Here is an 18,540-nt window from a genome sequence, read left to right as displayed (position 1 = left end):
ATGACAACATGGTCGAAGTAATCTGTATGGTTGTAGCCAAAACGGGTTCCTCGGCACATTCACTGGGTGAAGCAGAAACGTCACTGTACCGCTTTCTAGTTTGAGGTATTTGTGATTTCGAGGCGGTAGCGGCGCTACACCCACCTCACAAGGCCCGCCCCTGTCAACCATCAATCCTGAGTACTGAGTCCTCGCTCAAGTAGTGCTTAAAACAGGTATAGTTCAAGTTACTACAAGATCCCATCCAGAATACGACAGCACACCATGTATGAAGTCATTAAAGAAAACGATCGCGTGGGGTGATCCCGTCAGCGTTCCCAGCATTGTTCCCGCTAAATCTCCCGTTATGGCCGTTGCCATTGTTCACACTACCACCATTAGCGGCATTGCTGTTATCGATGTTGACATTATCTCCATTGCTAATGCTCTCAACATTGCCGAGTACACCCCGTCCCGAATTAGTTCCAGTGAAGCTCCCGCCGTTCGTGCCTCTAGTGTTCCTAATGCCTCCAGGTATAGTGCCACTGCCACCAACCCTGGAGGTTTTGCCTGGTCTGCGAGGGGTTCGTGAGTTGTACGATAGCGGACAGCAACTTAACATCGCTCGACCGCTTTGCAGTGTCCGGCGTTGCTGCAGAATCCTTGCTAGATTGATCACAGGGGCACTCCTGTTCCCCCTCTCCTCTTTGGGTCCATTGCTCTCATGAACGTAACTGAGCTCGTCCTTGGTGATCTTGGCGTTCTGCGCGGTAGTGCGGTTACAGCTAACTGCAAAAAATGAGTGAAAGTTCGTCGGCATACCAAACACGGAAAATTTGTGATGGCCGATAGTGGCCTCCACCCATGCGTAACTTACGAGCAGAAATAGCCTTGATAATGATTTGGAGTAGCACTGACTGAACTCAATTGCCTTCGCGTAATCACGACCCTACTAAGCCATAATCAGTAGACGCGTATGGTAGGGGATCAGTCAGAGTTGTCTACGGGCGCAGTGCGAAGTTTGTAATCTCTGTGGCTGGTCTGTTCTCGGCTGCAAGATACGCTGAAGTGCTGACCGATCAATAGTATCGAGCATGGAATACTTATAGCACCTGCACATCAGCGAATCCTATATACATCTACACCTCATCTGTGTCCTACATTCGAAATCAAGCGATGGCCATCTTAATTACAGGAGGGACCGGAAAGACCGGTTCTCGACTCGCCCGTCAGCTCCACGAACATGGACTCACCGCCTACATCACATCCCGCTCCCCCGACACCGTTCCTGCGCCTCATAAAGGAGTAAAGTTCGACTGGTCGGACACCTCTACCTTCGAGAATCCATTCAAAGCAGCTGCGGATGCAAACGACCATATCGACGGTGTTTATTTGGTGTCGCCGAATTTCCCTGATATGGCAGCTGTCGCGGCCTCGTTCATAGATCTCGCTGTAAAGCACGGGGTCAAGCGGTTCGTGCTGTTGAGTGCAACACAGCTGAACAAAGGGGATATCATGATGGGAGCAATCCACGAATATCTCGACAAGAAAGGACTCGATTATTGTGTTCTCCGGCCCTCTTGGTTCCAGGGTATGTATTTCTGCCTATTCGCTGCGACCAGCACTCTGAGGCGTCCACAGAGAATTTCTTGATGCCTGAGTATCTGTCACTCATTGTGAAAGAAAACATCATTGTCTCAGCCGCTGGGGATGGTCGCGTGCCTTGGATTTCGGCAGATGACATCGCAGCGGCAGCTGTCAAAGGTTTCACTGCCGAAACGATAGAGCAACGAGACCTCTACGTGGTTGGCCCCGAATTGCTCAGCTACGACGATGTGAGCATCCTTAGAATATAGCTGAAAGAACTCAGGAGACTCACTGCCCTTAGGTTGCAGCACTGTTCACCGACATCCTAGGAAGGCGCATCACTCATAAACGAGTGTCGGAAGCAGAGCTGAAGGAGGATTTTATTGCGTTCGGGCTTGCGGAGCCTATAGCCACCGCTTTGGCATTCTTGAATACTGTCATCGCTAGCGGAGGGGAGGAGGCAGTTACCAAGGCGGAGAACAAGTATGTAGGAAAGCAGAGGCTCCGTGATCTCGTCGAGGCGAACAAGAGTTCTTGGAGCAATTGATTTGCACCGTGCATTTGCGTCACTGTAACTGGATAGTACTGTATTCTGTTGCCAATACTAATTGGAACCGTGCTTTCTTTGTATTCAAATAAGCGTCAGTCATCACCCATCGGGCAGGTTGTTCTAGCGACATTGGATGAGCACTTGACCACCCCGCCACCCGCAGTGCGGTCAGACAAGGCCTTGAGAAGAAACGGTAGTAATTGATAAAACCGCTGGAAAACGAAACATGGCTGTTCTTGCGCAGTATCAAAGAGCCGAGCACTGGAGTAACGCGAGCCGCACAATGAGCCCCATTTGAGATGCATCCTGGCTCATTTTGGCGGGCATGATGGTAAGCAAGATGACGGTTGTGGCGAAGGCGATGTCTTGGCTAAAAGTAGCAGAACTTCCAGAATATTGACGCCCAATCGAAGGCGTGGTTGACCGGTCACTCGCAACCATCCGCTTCTTCCCCCTACCACCACCATGTCCTCGACGACGTCGCCATCGGCGTCAGCGACTTCGTCGGTCGCTGCGGCCACATCATCATCTGCCACAAAGACACTGCAGGCGCCTGCAAACCTCAAGGTGACCATGATATAACCCTGGAAACGAAGTTTATTTACACGGAGCAATGGTTAGATCGTTGGCATTATCCTGGCAATTGTCAGCGGCATCCTTATCGGGTCAAGCTTTGTGTTGAAGAAGAAAGGCCTGGTGCAGTCACAAAAGGGACAGGTCGCTGGCGAGGGAGTGGCATATCTCAAATCGGTGAGCCAGCTCAGGACCCTTGCTGGCGGAGAACTCAGCTTACCTTTGCGAAGGCAATGTGGTGGACCGGAATGACAAGTGAGCTATTCAGCGACGTCCAGCGGGTTTACGGTCTTCATTCATGGTTTCTCCGCACCAGTGATGATTTTGGGTGAAATATGTAACTTCGCAGGTGCGCGGGCCAGAAATTGAAACGCCAACTCACTCACATCATACCCATTATACTCCCAGCATATGCCTTTGTCGAAGCCATCGTCGTCGTGCGTACTTCCAGGCAATTGTTGTCATCTACACTCCCTCATCTCATATAGACTCCCCTCGGCGCCCTATCCGTGGTCGTCTGCGCCATACTCTCGTCGTTCTTCCTTCATGAGAAGCTCAGTTTCTTTGGCTGGCTAGGTTGTATTCTTTGTATTGTGAGTTCCCTGCCTGTAATTTTATTTCTCCGCAATAACCATGTAAATAGCTGGGTTCCGTTGTGATAGCTCTAAACGGTGAGCATCCCTCGCCTAATGGGTGGTCGAACTTCAGTTGGCTTCTCTCGTTCCCTGCCTGCGCCGCGCACGCGGACATATCACGTCGTCGCTGCGAATCACTTTTCTGGCGGCATGACGATCGGTGGTGCGAGAAACGGTGTTGCAGTTATTCTGTTGATCATTGGGTATGTGTACTGCCGCTTTACTGACCTCAGCGCAGGTCCTAGGGAGGCGACTGTGGGCCAAATTCGAGAATTCATGAAACTATTTATCGCACCGGGCTTTTTGGCTTACATCTCCGTCATCTTCGCCGCGTCGCTCGTCCTCATCTTCTATTTCGCTCCCAAATACGGCCGGAAATCGATGTTATGGTATATCATGATCTGCAGCATGATCGGAGGTATAAGTGTTAGTGTAACAACGGGTCTTGGCGCTGCCATTGTACAAACAGCAATGGGCGATAATCAGGCGAGTTTCGCTATGCATTTTCCAAGTGATAGATGCTGACAATGCCCCCAGTTTAATTTCTGGTTCATGTACTTCTTAGCTGGATTCGTGATTGCTACGTTGCGTGAGTGGTATATCAAGCTGACCGTTGCTCCGATCTCACAGCATGAAATCAGTCACGGAAGTGTATTACCTCAACGTGGCCCTTGCATTATTCAACACAGGCGAGTCTCTTTACCTGCAGCTGTATTGACTGTATACTAACCGTTCTGTGTAGCCATGGGTAAAGTCGTATTTATGTATCTATGTCAGTCTACTGATATCAATCCTCTATAGTTACGCCAACATACTATGTTATATGTTGGTTTACTCGTTTCTTGACGGTGGTATTTTTACTGACACCTTCAATAGTTACGTTCTTCTCCATGGTTACAACGGTGGTATGTCGTATGAACCTGCTTTTGAAATCTACCGACCATATTCACCTATGAATAGGTTCTGTACAGGGGCCTTCACGCCGGCGCATCTCAAATCATAACGATTGTGATGGGTTTCCTAGTCATTTGTGTTGGCATTACTATTCTCCAGATGTCCAAGGTCGATCCAGAGCAACTCGGAAAGCTTGACCGCAAGTCGACGATTCTTCTGCAAGCTGCACGGCAGAGAACTGAAACGGACGAAAAGAGTATCGCTGGTCAGGAAGATCCTGGTATCGACGCTCTGCGGGGATCTTTTGGAACGGTTGGGAGTATCATCCGGGCGAGGAGCGCAAGGAGGCTGAGTCAGAGCAGCAGGAGAACAAGCACGCCCGGGTTTGCTGCAGGAAGCACAGCATACGATATCGAAGCATCGCACGCCTTCCCCGATCGCATAGTGGTGCAAAGTCCGACTGCTGAGCGCGAAGCGCTAGCCGGAATGACTAGACACCAACTCTATGACGCACCCGTCCCAAGACCCACCTCATCCGCTTTGTCTCCGCCTGGTAGCCCTTCAGCCATTGGCAAACGCCCCACTATCAAATTCGATAGCCAGGATGTTGTACATCAGTACTCAAGACCGGGGACCGGAGATAACTCTGTCATACATCAACACCGTGAAGCACCGCATTCGCCGCTGGGTAACGCCTACCCTCCGTCACCGCAGCCGCTGGGAATCAATCCCGACTCCACCTCGGCCGCTGCGGCGGCGTCGAACGTCGACCTCTATTCAGATGATGATAACGATGGCCTAACGCTTCCTCTTCTTTCACGTATATCATCAGAGCATGCTGCGCATAGTGCACCGCCGCTTATCAACCAACGCTTACCAAAACGAATAGATGCTCGCGATATATTCCACAGCAGCAGTCGGGCGCCCACGCAACTCCCGACCTTCCCTTCACCGGTAGACTCTACGCTGAGCGTCGGAGCCGCCCAGTCGTCGAGGGGCAATAGCAGTTCTAGTGGGAAGACTGATCGCGGGAGATCCCCGAGACGAAATTACCCACGTGGAGACAAAGAGGATGACAGAGATGAGAGTGTCGGCCTATGGCAGCCAGAAGAAGACGATGACATCCCACCACCGGGCGGCGGCATAAGACTCGTACAACCTACTTCGGGACCATCTAGCAAGTTCTAGACGGTCAGGTATACCTCGTTGCTGTTGATATTGGGCATTGTTTCTGACGAAGTCATTTCATCTATGGTTATTTTATAGGACATTCCATTTCTATCTCTGTATCTATGTTTATGGACCACGATGATGATGTTAATGACACGACTGGGCCACGCGCGCGTAATGTATCTCTTAGACTTATCAATACCCGATGTGTTGACATTCAGTGATGTGCCATCGCTTGGTATTACATACATCGAAGGTATGTTTTGAGACTACTAACTAGAAACCAGGACGCCGAAGACAGCCAGAGCCCACAAACTCCTTGAATCTGCAACACGGTCAACGGCGGTTGTTCCCGCTGTTCCCGCTGCTGTTCGCCCCATTGTTTCCGCCGACACCATTTCCGTTGTTCCCACTGATCCCAACGTTGCCGCCATTGTTGCCCATGTTCTCGTTGTTCCCGTTATTGCCGTTCACGCCGTTATTCGTGCCACCCGCACTGTTGTTTCCGTTGATGCTCCCGCTGCCGCCGCCAACAGTCGTGTTCCCAGAAATAATCCTGGTACCGTTGCCAATCCTGGGCCCGCTGAAAAACGTCGAACTTTCTGTGAGGTTCCAGAAGTACCGCCCGGAAAATAACTGCTTACGCGTCGGTCGCCCTCGTCGCAAGGGCGCCAGCACCCTCACGAGATACCGGAATGGCTATGTTGCATAAGTTATGACGTGCTCAAGTCTCAGTGGTCAAGGTGAATCAACGCACCCAACGCCAACACAACCGAGGCGTACACGGCGACTGAGAGGATGGTCAAGTTGAACTGCATTGTCGATGTGTGTAAGTTATAGCGAGGTTGCTGTGGAGGTTGGTTGAGCACAGGTGAGTGCTTTATACACGGAGCCACTAGCACTCAGTATACCATATATCAGTCACAATCTAATGATATCCGACAGATTTTCTTCCATCGTGACAGTAGTTGACCTTGGGCGTCAGAGTGTTGAGGTTCAAGCGCGTCGTGGGCTTCTAGCATGCTGGAGATAGGGAGGCTGCCACGATACTAGTACGCCAGACTCCTCATTCGATGCTCACTCAATGCCAGACTATGTCTTAAGTCTCATTCAAGAACTCTCTGCGTGGGGCATCACCACTATTTTTACGTCGGATGGAAAGCTCTAGCAGGAACCCTGTTTGCATAAGAAGGCGAGCTAGTAAGTCACTTACTTGGGACATTCATTCTTCACTGATCGACCTCGTCGCCAGTAATCTCAGGCTAGTTGTGGCATGCTGCTGCTGCATCTGCTGCTATAACATGAGGTGACCGCCTAGATCGCCTACTCATATATATCGGAGTATGTGTGGGCTATGATCGTTCGAATGAGCGCCTTCAGCGTCTAGTACTTCCTCTTCTCGTCGTGCTACTTGGAATCTACGGCCCCACGAACCCCCTTCTTTCGTCTCGGAGAGTCACCTCGCATCCAATGTTCACATTTTGCGCCTATACGATTATCTCTCAAGACATTCCAAACGTATCTATGTCTCTGGCTACGCGCGCGTACTGACTTGCTTTCTCGAATGTTGACGTTCGATGGACCTCGCACATTCAAATGAATACTATTTTTTGGCGCTGCCACTGATACGTCTCTGAAGAAGCACGTCGCCATATTCTTCCCGCTACAAAGTAATGTCGATCAACCCGCGGTCGTTGCCAATTTCGACCTTGCTCTAGTGGTGGTTTCGTCAGCCCCAGAAAGTGCTCCATCATCTAGAATTGCACGCAAAGTCGAGAACTGGCGACCCCTCTTGTGTCAACGATATAAAACACTTAGGCGGCTGAATCGATACCCTTGAACCTCTCCTCGACATTCGCAACAGATAAATGAGACTACATTCTGTAACGCGATCAATGCTACAGAATGTGATCATTTACGGTTGTTGTTCCTGTTGCCCCCAATGTTGCCACCGTTGCCACCGTTGCCCCTCACCCCGCCATTGCCCCCATTGCCGCTGTTCCTGTTGCCACTCCCGTTTCTATTCTGGCTGGAAGAGGTTGTACACTCTGTGAGCGGTAGAGAACTGTGCCGAAGGGATCCACTCACGCGTCGATTTCCTGTACATTGGTGGCATCAACGTCATTATTCAACTCGACTACGGGCGCCGCTGTCAAATGGACTAAGTATGCCAGCCCCTTGCACAACGACGAATACACAAAACCCACCCATAACGAATATGACGGAGACGCAAGCAGCGATTGCGAGGATAGACTTGAACTGCATTTTGATGCGTAACTCCTGCAAGTGGTAGCTGGGCTGTTTGAGGTGAGGTTTGGGATCCCTCTTTATATCTGCTTGCTTCGGCTTCCGGTAGAGTGAGGGCAGTGGATCGCGAGCCATTCTAGCATGGCTTCGGCTCGGCTAGTGGTCTTTCTTGGGAAAGGAAGGATACGCTCATGGTTGGTGTATGCTTAGGCTGCCGGAAGCTTTGAGGATTTCGCGGCCCAGGCGTCTTCGAATTTGAAGGCCCTCTAAATGGTGTAGCACGGTGGCGATGGCTCAAACCCAATGGTATTCTGGTGCGGAGAAGGCTAATTGAAGAAAAGGACACAATCCTTGGACTTATCGCCTTCATTCTTGATCTCGTATATCGGAGTCATCTCAGAGGTTTTGCATAGCGGTGGTATTTCTGGTGAAACCAAAGCTGGCATTTTGGATTCTGGTGCGTGCTCGCCAAGCGGCGAAGCCGGTGTATTTATAACTTGTACAATTGTTTGAGCCTAGATATTCTTCTAGGTGTAATGGAACATGCGTCGCGAGAGTTCCGATCGAGTCGACAGTGATTCTCATTACAACCGACGTGACCATTGGCTCATCCTCATACCAGAACAATGGCCGATCTGACACTATGCTAGAATGTGTTGGCGACCAGAGTCAGACTCTTGCCAGGTCAGCCTTACTACTTGCGTTATAATCGCTTGTGGGTTTACCAGCGCCTATTCGCATCGCCGATAAACTTAGTAAGGATACGATCAGCAGCAAGTTCTCTTCGTGTCTGCGTCGATAGAACGCAACCCACTAGCTGTGTTGCGACTGCTAACGACTACCGAATCGGCCAAAAGGTAAGCCATGGGCACGACTCGCTTCGAATACCATCCTAACCTGGGTCCAACAGGACACATCTTTCACGATTCGTCAGGCTGAAGGACTATCAGTCGTAAATCAACTGACACAGGGGCAACGAAAGAAAGAAACGAGTAAATTCTATTGCAATAGGGTCGTCTCGAAACACTCCAAGTCAAGATTGAAGACTGGCAGAGAATGCGTGACACCTTCCCTACAGCGCCGCATACCAATAGTAGATTCTGGTGTGTTGTTCGCCGGGCGGTAAAACTGATGTATTCATAATTTCTTTCAGCCTAGATGCCCATCCGGATTTCTGGTGTGTGGCAGCTCTAACTAGTTAAATCACAGATTGGCCATTCATTCAGTCTCCTTCGCTCATCCCCACGCGATGGCGCCATTTCCCGTATAGGCTCCTGAACCTCCCATCTAATCGTAACAGATGACGCCGTATCTGCCCCGTTTCTTTTAGAGTACTGTCTCAGAGGTATCTTTGTTGGAGGTAGGAACACAGTTCGCAATGAAGGAAAACTTCGAGACATTCGGGAGGTCATTCAGACAGTCGGATTTGCGCTAGTAAGTTCGCAATCCAAGCCTACTACAGAGTATAATATATACTGCGAACTCCTTAGTCACAGGCGTCAATGGAATCAGGCTCAAGTGGGACGGTTGACCCCTCCATTATTCCCGGAGTTGATTCCTCCTACATTCCCACCATTTCCAGTATTTCCGCTGTTTCCAATGTTTCCACCGTTGTTGCCGATGGTCACGCCGTTCCCGTTGCTGCTGCTCACACCGTTCGAGCCGCTCGAAGTGACATTTCCAGAGATGTTTCCGCCCCTCGCCCCACCAATAGAATTGTTACCCTTGATTGTCGTGGTGCCGCCGCCAATTCTGGCGCTACCTCTGGCAACGGTTTTATCAACTGTATATCTAAGGACGAGGTAGTGGGGATTGACTGACTCATCGACTGTCCTCCCTCCAAGCTTACCCTCCAACTGAACTACTGGCATTGCTGTGTCGTGGAAGATAGTCACTCCCAAGTTTCAATGGTGGAAACGAAGAAACACACCCAGCGTAAATGCGACCGAAATAGTCACAGCGATTAGGAGGATAGATTTAAATTGCATTGTGTTGAGATATGCAAAGTGGTGCAAGGCTGATGCGGGACTAGGGCATGTTTGAGATGCACTCTTTATATCTATACCTCGCTCGGCATCCAGCGTCTTGTATATCTCTTATGATCTACCAGGTGCGTGTCTTGCCATGAAGAAGTTGACTTTGAAAGTTGGAATGTAGAAAGGCAAGTTTCAGGTCATTGGCGGTCGCTGGCTAGCGCAAGGGAGCATCCCTCTAGCATTCTGGATCAGGCAAGCCGCTGCAGCAATAGCTCACCAAACTCTACGGAGTCTTTGTTTGTTATGAGAAATTTCTTTGCTTGGAACAACCGTACTATTTTTAGATCAGTGGGAATGCTGCACCAGCTGCAAGTCACAGAATCAGAAGTCTGAGTGTCTTCTCGCTTGCGATCAGTTGCTTGGCAGTGATGGCCGACCATCCCCCGCAGCAGCCTGCACGATGTCGGTGAGCGCTGAGCGCGTCAAGCGTTGACAACATTGAATCGTTGGCTTAGGAGAAAAGAGTGTACCCCTATAACTTACCACTTAGATCGACTCAGCATCACAGGCGTGAATTACAATGCTTAGAAGTAATAGAACTGTCGCGTGGGGTATTGATGAGCGGCAGGCCGCCATTCATTGGAGCCCCCATATTCTCTAAACATCCGACCCCGATGCTGCCCTGAACGACGGCTTGTATTCAATCCTATGAATATATTTGGCGCTCAATAGCTTAGTAATGTCGGCTTCTCTTTCTGTTTCACTATGTGGAAAAATCACGACTCAAGTCACACAATGTCGAACGTGCTAAGATAGCGCCATACTAGCATAAGAATCGATGGTAGAGCTTGTTGATTGCGGGCCTTGGGTAGTGACTTCGTCGTGATTCTCGCAGTGTCAGTTCTTCTCCCTTCCATTGCAAGTTCAACCATGTGCAACTCTTTACCCACAGTGTTGCCATCCATAAGCGACCAATAGTGCAACAATAACTTCAGAGAGGGTTCTGGTCTGCCTTGGCCCTGCCACCGAAATGCTAGAGGCACTTGCGTGCTTCCGATGGTTTCATCCAATGTTTTGTCTTCTTCCTCCTCCAAGGACGATGACATGTTAGTCATACCTACTGAGGATGAAGGATGTCATCGCACTCAGATATAAAAGAAAGAGTGCAAAAGTGCTTGACCGACCCATAGATCCGCAACAGCCATACGACTCGACAGCGAATACACATCCGGAGAATGCAGCTTAGGACTATCTTCGTAATCGCCGCAAACATTTCAGTTCTATTTGTCTTGGGTAAGTCCTCCTCATAACAGCCATTGAATATTGGGAGTAACCTAACTTTCCCCGTGATACAGCGATGCCGATATCTCAACTGTTCAAGGATGAGCATGCATCAAGATCAATTGACGCGTAAGCCATCCCTACTGCATTGCCTTCATTCAACCTCACCAAACGACGTAACCTCTGAAAGCGGCGGGACCAGGATAGGTGGCGGTAGAACAACAATCAGTGGCAATAACACTATTGGTGGCGCGGAGAGTGGGAACATCACGGGAAACACCAGCGCAACCAACTCGAACGGCGTGAACAGTCGTAACGGGAATAGCGTGAGCATAGGTAACAATGGCGGAAACAGCGGAAACAGTGGCAACATCGGAAATGGCGGAAATGTCAACGGAAACAATACTGGGAATAATGGAGGGTTCAATGGTGCAAGATTCACGGAGCTCACATACTAGCGCCAATAACATACCATGTGATAAGAAGATTTTGAGGCGCGATAGTCAAAGATCGTGACGGCGTCTGCGGACATTGGACATGGTTTTCGCGGTTGTAGGTTGTATTTTGGCTTGTTCGGGGCCATTTTGCCCGTGGTTTGAGGATTAAGCAGAGATGAGGATAAAGGTGGTCGTGGGCGTGGCGTGGTTGCGATACAAGGGAACAAGATGTTAGTGTACAGAGGCCATCGAGGCATTTACCAGACAACTCAAGATCAATGTGTAAGAAGTCCACTCAGCGTCATAAACCACGCTACAATTTCCAGCCACCTTTCCACACTTCCAAGAGGTTGTTGGGGTCGTATTTCTCCTTTACAGCTCTCATCTTCTTGATATTTTCTTCGCCGTAACTCTCCAGAACATTCTGAGTTCCCGACGCGTAGTTCGCGTAGATGAACTCGGTTAGCAACCCGCGTTCTCGTGCCAGGTCCATCGACACCTTTAGGTACTCTTGCGTTTTTGCCTTTATGAGGGCGCTCTCTTCAGGGTTGGTCCAGAAGACCATTACAAGCATGACTAGACATAAGTTTTCGTGAGTGCGCTATTACACTAGTCAACCAAGTACGCACGGAACTGATCGCCATTCTCAACGGAGAGGCCGAATGGGTTTCCGCCACGTTTCTGACCCGCGGAAAACATGCCTTCGTTCATGGGCTGTACAAGGACCTCCCAGTGTGCGTCGGAACTTTCGAGGTCCCCAAAAATATCCTCGCCTTTGAGCTGAACATCCCATGGTAGTTTCGCATCAGCCTTGAAGGTCAAGGTAAACCACTGCGAATATTGACTCTTTGGAAGCGCTTGACCTGCTTCATCAAGGATCTCCCCCAAATTGGTGACCCTCGTCGTGCCTCCTATGGGTGCGATGTCTTGTAATCCATCGAAGAGTGGGCTGGGGTATTCATGAGGAGCGAGGTAGAGGGCGAGTGCCCATACGGTGTGCTCTTTTGTAGCAGGGTTCCACGCAGTACAGATAATCATTAGGCCGCGCGGATCCACTTTCAGCTGGTCAGTGACCTTAACCATTCGCTCGTAAAGCTGAGGGACTGCATTTGCAGAGTACGTAAGGAAACCACCCCACAATTGAGTAAGGGGCATCGTCGGCATCAGGAAGCGGGTCACTATTCCATAGTTGGTGCTTCCGCCTTTCAGCGCCCAGAAGAGATCGGAGCGCTCAGCCTTGTTGGCATGTACGATGGATCCGTTGGAGAGGACGACTTCATAGTCGAGGACGTTGTCGCTCCCAAGTCCATGTTCCGTTGATAGGAAAGACACTCCGCCTATTTGCGCAACATGATTATCAGATGGTGACCCAATCGGGTTCGTGCAATCAACTGACCTCCTAACAGGAAACCCCCAACGCCGACTCCAGGGGAACGAGCACCCACCGTATGTAGCCCATGTGGCTTCAGAAACGCGTAGACTTCTCCCCATGTTAACCCGGGAGCGATAGAAAGGGTTTCTCCACCATCCTGCAGTTCTATCAGCTTCAGGCCCTCTAGGTCAATGGTGAATCCGTTGTGTCCGATATTTGAGGAGCCCTCCCAGCTCATATGGCCACCCGAACGAACGGCGAATTCACATCTAGAAGAAGTCGCATATTTCACGATAAGCGCAACGTCCTCAGCAGTGCTAGGAGCTATGCGGCAAGCTGGCCGTTGGGTGGCTTGGTCCAGAGAGTAGTAGGAACCTAATTGATCGGTATATCCCGATGAGCCGGGGTAGAGGATTACTGAGGAAACCAAAACAGCTTCAAGAGAATTGCACTAGAGGATGGGAATGAGTACAGGGGTACAGACAGATAGCTGGGATGGTAGGCATACACATTGTTGTGCTGTTGGTCGCACCCCGTCATCAAAACTCTGAAAGTGTTCTTGGGAGGCGAACGAGCCCATCACAAGTGTTAGTAGAGCGGTTAAGAGCTCGGTGTGCATAGCTGTGATGGATTGCTGGGAAGTCTGGCTTCGTTGCCTTTAAGCATCGATCCATGTAGTTGAGAGCATCACCAACTGCAAGGTGTCCTGCATGCCGCTGTACGTTTTGGCTACGCCACGTTGTCAAGCTAGCTACCGAAAAGGGTATTGGATGGTGCTAGTATTGACGCACATCGAAACGTTGCTACATATCCAGCGATGGGGGGCCGAGATACATAGTAAGCTTCCGCATATACTTTTGAGAACAACACCGACTTCAGGTTCTTGATTTTGATCCGAGAGCTAAACTGATTGGATCTACTTTCTTGCTTCGTCTGTGAGTATTTGAATGTGTAAGAGATCGGGAAGTAGCTTAAATGCACGGCACGTACCCTTTAATCCAAATTCCATCCTATAGCCTGTTTAGAAAGCAACCTACAAACTGAGCTCAGTATGCGAGCAAGCAAGAGCTACGAAATCACTAATTTGCCTTCACCACACCATCCACAAAGCGCAGCAGAAGGCAATCGGAAGGGACTTTCTGCACCAAGCATGCAGGAGCACTGTGTATGTCACGGTGAGTATTCCTAACCGGACTGCGGATCCCTGCGAGGCAAGCTTTCCGACTTGATGTTGGCAGCTTCCCGTCGGCATGCTGCGGGTCCGGTCGTTAGAACACACTGTATATGTAACGGTATAAGGCAGCGACAGTAAACGAAAAGCAAGGTCTCGAAACGTCGACCTAGGGGTCCCGGTCAGCTGATTAGTGAACATTGACGAACATTGAGATTCACCGTTGCACCGTCCAATCTAATAATCGATCAACCGTCCTCTAGCCAGCTTGATGTGGGCAGTTTTCGAACCGTCGGTTACCACTTATCATGCACATGCACCATCGCCTAGCATTGCATACAACAAAAATGCGACTTGAGTTGATGCAACCAGACTCGAACCCGCTAGTACGCCAACAGCCGTAACACCAGAGACAGGCTCCGTGCATTTCAGTAACGGGATCAAGGGCGATCGTTGCCACTGTTTGCGCCGTTGTTGTTGCCCACTCCGATATTCCCGCCATTGTTTCCTCCGACTTCGTTGTCGACTAACCATTGCCTCAGGGAAAAGAGTAAGGCTTACCACTTGAAACGCCTCCGTTACTGTCCGGTGGCATATATCGGCATACTGATGGTTTGGTTGGGGCTTCTCAACCGGATTTCGATGAGGCCAGCGAATTGAAGGTAAAGTGAAGGACCAAAGTCAACCAGAAGCGTACAACCCCCTATGGATATAATCGAGGCTGGATATCGTGCAGGGCACCCTATATGTATTCATTGAGCATTCTACGGTGTCCGAAGTACTTGCACTCGGAGTTCCTAGTAGAAGGCGAGCATCTTCATTCGGCGAGTTCTAGGACTCTCAGTGGGAGTAGAACGTAGAAGTAGACTGCACGTTTGCGGACTCGTGATGGTGTGAATCACTGTTACGTAACACGCGGTGTAGCGCCCTGCGATACTGCACCCGTTGCCAGAAGCTTCATCTCATCTCATATCCTCTGTGCTGTCTGACCCGCGCCAGAGTAGTAGACATGAAGCGATCCAAGGCTTCGTCGCCGACAATACCATCGTCTCCGACCCACAAAAAAGTTAAGACATCGTCCCAGCTAGCCCCCGTTCAAAACGCCCTCGACTCTGCAGACGACTGGACCAGGGTGGAAAAGCGCAAGCAGAAAAAAGCGAAAAAGCATGAGGTCAAACTCGAAGTGTGTTTCTTTCTAGCGCATTCATCACGTACTAGATGTCTTCTATAGTCAAATCAACCAAGGTTTATGTACAACAATGCGGAGATCTTGAAGCGAAATCAAGCAATTGGCATCGAGGTAGGCATGCAGGTACCAGGGTCCTTTCATTGGAGCTGAAGTGAACGCAGGATATCCGGGAACTTGTTGTTCATATCATCGCAGATGCACCACCTCCGAACTGGCTACGGGTCGATGTATGTTTGAGCCAACTCTTCTCGCTTTTTTACTCAATGCAAGCCGTTTTAACAGAATGCACCGATGATTCAAAAAGTCGTCACACTTCTCGTACCTGGTCTTACCCCTTCTCTACTTTCTTTGCCTCCGTTACCGACCTCTGCAACCTCAAACCCCAATGTACCACTCAGTATCCCCTTGCCCCCCTCATCAATCCCCTTCGTTGCTGCGACATTCAGTCACGCATGTCCTACCAGAGCCCCAGGCGATCAAACCCACATGTACAGTGTGCTCAGCGCATTCTTCCATGGCCCAATCACTGGCGAAGAGAGGAAACGGCGCATGCAGCAGAGACTTGCTTGTACGTCCAGCAGCCATCTTTCTACATTGCTGTATACGCATTACGTCGTTTTTAGCAGAGAAGGCACACAATGAGGACCCCACGCAATTTCTTCTGTCTGTCGAGCAAATGATTGAAGATGACTACCCCATACCATCATATATGTCCGACACCTTCCAGAAGTCGCCAGGTTGGGTTGAGACACCAGAATACAAACCGGAACCTCTTGACGAGGGCGTTGACCTCCCGAAGCAAAGAATATACGCGCTGGACTGCGAAATGGTGTGTCTCAGCGGCGTCGATCTTCCGTGGGCTAACCGACGTCTAGTGCATGACCGAAGACGGCAAAGAGTTGACTAGGATATGTATAATTGATTATTACACCGGCATCGTGATATACGACCAGTTAGTTAAGCCATCGAAACCCATCACCGACTATTTGACCAGGTACCTGATCATTCTTAACTAATACTCATTGTTGACTCGCTGACATGCTGAAATAGGTGGTCAGGCATAACGGCCGAAGCACTTGCGCCTGTCACCACCACACTCTCCCTTGTACAAACCCATCTACTCCGCCTCCTCTCCCCTCCTCCCGCCAACCCTTTCTCCACCTCATCGTCGCCTCCATCTCCACCACCTCCAACCCCCATTCTCCTCGGTCACTCTCTTGAATCCGACCTCAAAGCTCTGAAGCTGTGCCACCCTTACTGTATCGATACTGCGATCTTGTATCACCATCCACGCGGACGACCGCTTAAACCAGGATTAGCTTGGTTAAGCAAGAAGTGGTGTGGAAAAGAAATTCAAACTCGAGGTGAAGGAGGCCATGACCCAGAAGAAGACGCTCGTGCTTGCCTAGACCTGCTCAAGAAGAAGGTTGAGCAAGGCCCTGGCTTCGGGGAATTCAAGGTCGACCACGAATCAATTTTTGAACGTTTGAAGAGATCGTCAAGGCGCGCGGGCGGCGGTGTTGGAAGCATCAAGTCAGCGGTTGTTGATTATGGCAACCCAGCGTTTATGCATGGCGCCAAAGCCGATACGACCATTGCTTGCAAGAATGATGATGACATACACAAGGGCATCTTAGATGCGCTGCCTTCGCATCAATTTATATTCGGTCGGTTCATGGGATTGGCAGACACGCTGGGATGTAGGTTACGTCTAGGGAACGCTGAGAATATCCTTCTAACAAGTTTCTGTAGGGACTACTCCGAAGCCAAACCCTGACGCTCCGCCACCTGAACCATCTCCGCCGCCGACACCCGAAGAAATTGAGGCGTCCCTCTCCTCCCTAAACACCCATTTAGCTACATTGCACTCTTCGTTACCCTCTCGGACAGCTATCATCATCTTCACCGGCCACTCCGACCCGCGGCGAATGGCAACCCTGGGTGCTCGCCGCTCCGCTTTTGAGACAGCGATCAGAAGCGGAAAGACTCCTGACCAAATTCCACCAGAAGCACAGTGGACTATGGCAGACGGCCGCGACCTCGAGGAAGAAGTGGAGAAGGCCAAGCGTGGCCTTGTATTCTTGGGCATCAAGCCCTGATTCTGCACCCTCTCCCGGATACCCTTAGGATACCCTCATTCTTCGTTCCACGTTTGTTGTTGTCATCGTATAGTGTGCTTTTTTGTACATCAGGATCACTCGTTGTCCCAGTCGAGTCCGAGAGCGTCTTGCTTTCCTCCCCTGACCGCTACTTCGACTGCTTCTGCTAGTGCACGGAGAGCTACTACGTCTTCTGGGAGTTGCACCTCAGGCCCCTGTTGTCTCTCGATATCTGTCCGTGTTACTCCTAGTGCACGTTGTAAAGCGTACTCGCGATCCGGGCCGCGGTGTTTGTCGATAGCGATTAGCTGTTCCTTTAAGTTAGGGTGTTCTATGAGTAGCTTGCGGATTTGCGACGACGTAGCTGTGTAGAGCGTAAACTAATGCCAAGCCGTATGAAACGCCTGGATCTACCTATTGCTTCGTATTGAGGCAACTGAAGTGGTTTGGGATCATCGCGTTTTAGTGGATCGGGATAGGCAGATTCCTCGGGGACGTAAGGCCAGTTTAAGGACGTGAGTGGACGCAAGGGCTTGGGATCGGCTACGTTTTCCTCCTCCTGCGTAGCACTCGGAGCTAGCGAACAAATTCGCGTCAAGGGATACCAATGAGTGAACAAGGTAGGCCGCACTTGATGGTCCAGCTGCACTCTCGAGTCTGGTAATTTCGTTCCGAGCTTCATTCGATGGTGCACATTTTTCTGCAGAGACAGAAAGACCGCTTATGGTTTGGAGTACCTGACGGAACGGCATAGACAGACCTTTGTGATTTTTGAAGCATGGCACGGAGCAGCTGCTCAGAGTTCAGGAGATCATAGTGAGGAGACGCTTAGGTGAACGACTCAACTATACTACAAGACATTGAGAACAAGTATACTTTGATTCTGTCTCATTGCAGATTTGACAAGTTGCACGCCGGCGGGGGGCCATGATGTCGCTGCTTCGACCAAGTGAAAGTGAGTGAGAACGATTGCGGCAACGGCCGGGCGTCGATCGCGTGATCGCGCCTTCTTGCCAAATGAGGCACCTCGAGGCGGCATTCAACCACATCGCAAACGCGTTGTACCAGCTACCACCTTTGACGTGGTACTATCCGAGATTTGGTTCGTTCCGGTGGCTATTTCTGCTAGCAGCACATGCACTACTTTATCCCAGCACGCAGTCCTCCCTCTTAGCAGCTGTGCCGTTTTTCGAAGTTTCGGGCTAGAGACCATCTTAAGCTCAACACGGAACTCCTGTTCCGACAGTCACATTATTCAATCGACAATAGGAACTGCACTTACTGATCAAGGTGCGTGTAAATTGGATGGAAGTACAAGCTAAGTATGTACTCATTGCGAACCTCTCAGGGGGCGCCTTCGGACCCGGTGAACTCTCGACT

General features: G+C 50.3%; 10 protein-coding genes across 10 annotated transcripts; 5 read left to right on the top strand and 5 right to left on the bottom strand.

Annotated features, from left to right (window-relative positions):
- Positions 1-268: 268 nt before the first annotated feature.
- On the top strand, positions 269-654 carry PC9H_007158 (uncharacterized protein; the record flags this gene model as incomplete). Its single annotated transcript, XM_036776693.1, has 2 exons — positions 269-563; positions 620-654. 2 exons carry the CDS (start codon positions 269-271, stop codon positions 652-654), a joined length of 330 nt encoding a protein of 109 aa, XP_036630313.1.
- A 501-nt stretch (positions 655-1,155) lies between these two features.
- On the top strand, positions 1,156-2,113 carry PC9H_007157 (uncharacterized protein; the record flags this gene model as incomplete). Its single annotated transcript, XM_036776692.1, has 3 exons — positions 1,156-1,570; positions 1,621-1,814; positions 1,868-2,113. The coding sequence occupies 3 exons, from the start codon at positions 1,156-1,158 to the stop codon at positions 2,111-2,113; spliced, it is 855 nt and encodes a 284-aa protein (XP_036630312.1).
- Positions 2,114-2,581: 468 nt separating this feature from the next.
- PC9H_007156 (uncharacterized protein) lies at positions 2,582-5,406 on the top strand (the record flags this gene model as incomplete). The annotated part of the gene is made up of 14 exons (XM_036776691.1): positions 2,582-2,683; positions 2,738-2,866; positions 2,920-2,944; positions 3,006-3,038; positions 3,098-3,126; positions 3,178-3,282; positions 3,333-3,360; positions 3,563-3,810; positions 3,862-3,913; positions 3,966-4,013; positions 4,067-4,072; positions 4,126-4,149; positions 4,201-4,229; positions 4,285-5,406. 14 exons carry the CDS (start codon positions 2,582-2,584, stop codon positions 5,404-5,406), a joined length of 1,980 nt encoding a protein of 659 aa, XP_036630311.1.
- A 318-nt stretch (positions 5,407-5,724) lies between these two features.
- On the bottom strand, positions 5,725-6,206 carry PC9H_007155 (uncharacterized protein; the record flags this gene model as incomplete). Its single annotated transcript, XM_036776690.1, has 3 exons — positions 5,725-5,971; positions 6,033-6,087; positions 6,146-6,206. The coding sequence occupies 3 exons, from the start codon at positions 6,204-6,206 to the stop codon at positions 5,725-5,727; spliced, it is 363 nt and encodes a 120-aa protein (XP_036630310.1).
- Positions 6,207-7,299: 1,093 nt separating this feature from the next.
- Positions 7,300-7,770, bottom strand: PC9H_007154 (uncharacterized protein; the record flags this gene model as incomplete). Its single annotated transcript, XM_036776689.1, has 3 exons — positions 7,300-7,417; positions 7,477-7,537; positions 7,596-7,770. 3 exons carry the CDS (start codon positions 7,768-7,770, stop codon positions 7,300-7,302), a joined length of 354 nt encoding a protein of 117 aa, XP_036630309.1.
- A 1,379-nt stretch (positions 7,771-9,149) lies between these two features.
- PC9H_007153 (uncharacterized protein) lies at positions 9,150-9,506 on the bottom strand (the record flags this gene model as incomplete). The annotated part of the gene is made up of 2 exons (XM_036776688.1): positions 9,150-9,399; positions 9,457-9,506. 2 exons carry the CDS (start codon positions 9,504-9,506, stop codon positions 9,150-9,152), a joined length of 300 nt encoding a protein of 99 aa, XP_036630308.1.
- A 1,462-nt stretch (positions 9,507-10,968) lies between these two features.
- On the top strand, positions 10,969-11,350 carry PC9H_007152 (uncharacterized protein; the record flags this gene model as incomplete). The annotated part of the gene is made up of 2 exons (XM_036776687.1): positions 10,969-11,021; positions 11,083-11,350. The coding sequence occupies 2 exons, from the start codon at positions 10,969-10,971 to the stop codon at positions 11,348-11,350; spliced, it is 321 nt and encodes a 106-aa protein (XP_036630307.1).
- A 292-nt stretch (positions 11,351-11,642) lies between these two features.
- PC9H_007151 (uncharacterized protein) lies at positions 11,643-13,320 on the bottom strand (the record flags this gene model as incomplete). The annotated part of the gene is made up of 4 exons (XM_036776686.1): positions 11,643-11,930; positions 11,981-12,666; positions 12,726-13,152; positions 13,210-13,320. The coding sequence occupies 4 exons, from the start codon at positions 13,318-13,320 to the stop codon at positions 11,643-11,645; spliced, it is 1,512 nt and encodes a 503-aa protein (XP_036630306.1).
- A 1,561-nt stretch (positions 13,321-14,881) lies between these two features.
- Positions 14,882-17,160, top strand: PC9H_007150 (uncharacterized protein; the record flags this gene model as incomplete). The annotated part of the gene is made up of 8 exons (XM_036776685.1): positions 14,882-15,055; positions 15,104-15,172; positions 15,223-15,288; positions 15,344-15,629; positions 15,685-15,890; positions 15,937-16,055; positions 16,112-16,761; positions 16,814-17,160. 8 exons carry the CDS (start codon positions 14,882-14,884, stop codon positions 17,158-17,160), a joined length of 1,917 nt encoding a protein of 638 aa, XP_036630305.1.
- Positions 17,161-17,255: 95 nt separating this feature from the next.
- PC9H_007149 (uncharacterized protein) lies at positions 17,256-17,912 on the bottom strand (the record flags this gene model as incomplete). Its single annotated transcript, XM_036776684.1, has 3 exons — positions 17,256-17,524; positions 17,575-17,736; positions 17,792-17,912. The coding sequence occupies 3 exons, from the start codon at positions 17,910-17,912 to the stop codon at positions 17,256-17,258; spliced, it is 552 nt and encodes a 183-aa protein (XP_036630304.1).
- Between the last annotated feature and the right edge of the window lie 628 nt (positions 17,913-18,540).

Source organism: Pleurotus ostreatus (assembly GCF_014466165.1).
Source record: "Pleurotus ostreatus strain PC9 chromosome Unknown scaffold_5, whole genome shotgun sequence".
Lineage (NCBI taxonomy): Eukaryota > Fungi > Basidiomycota > Agaricomycetes > Agaricales > Pleurotaceae > Pleurotus > Pleurotus ostreatus.
Note: the sequence above shows the minus strand (reverse complement) of the source record. Positions and strands in the feature narration are given on the sequence as shown.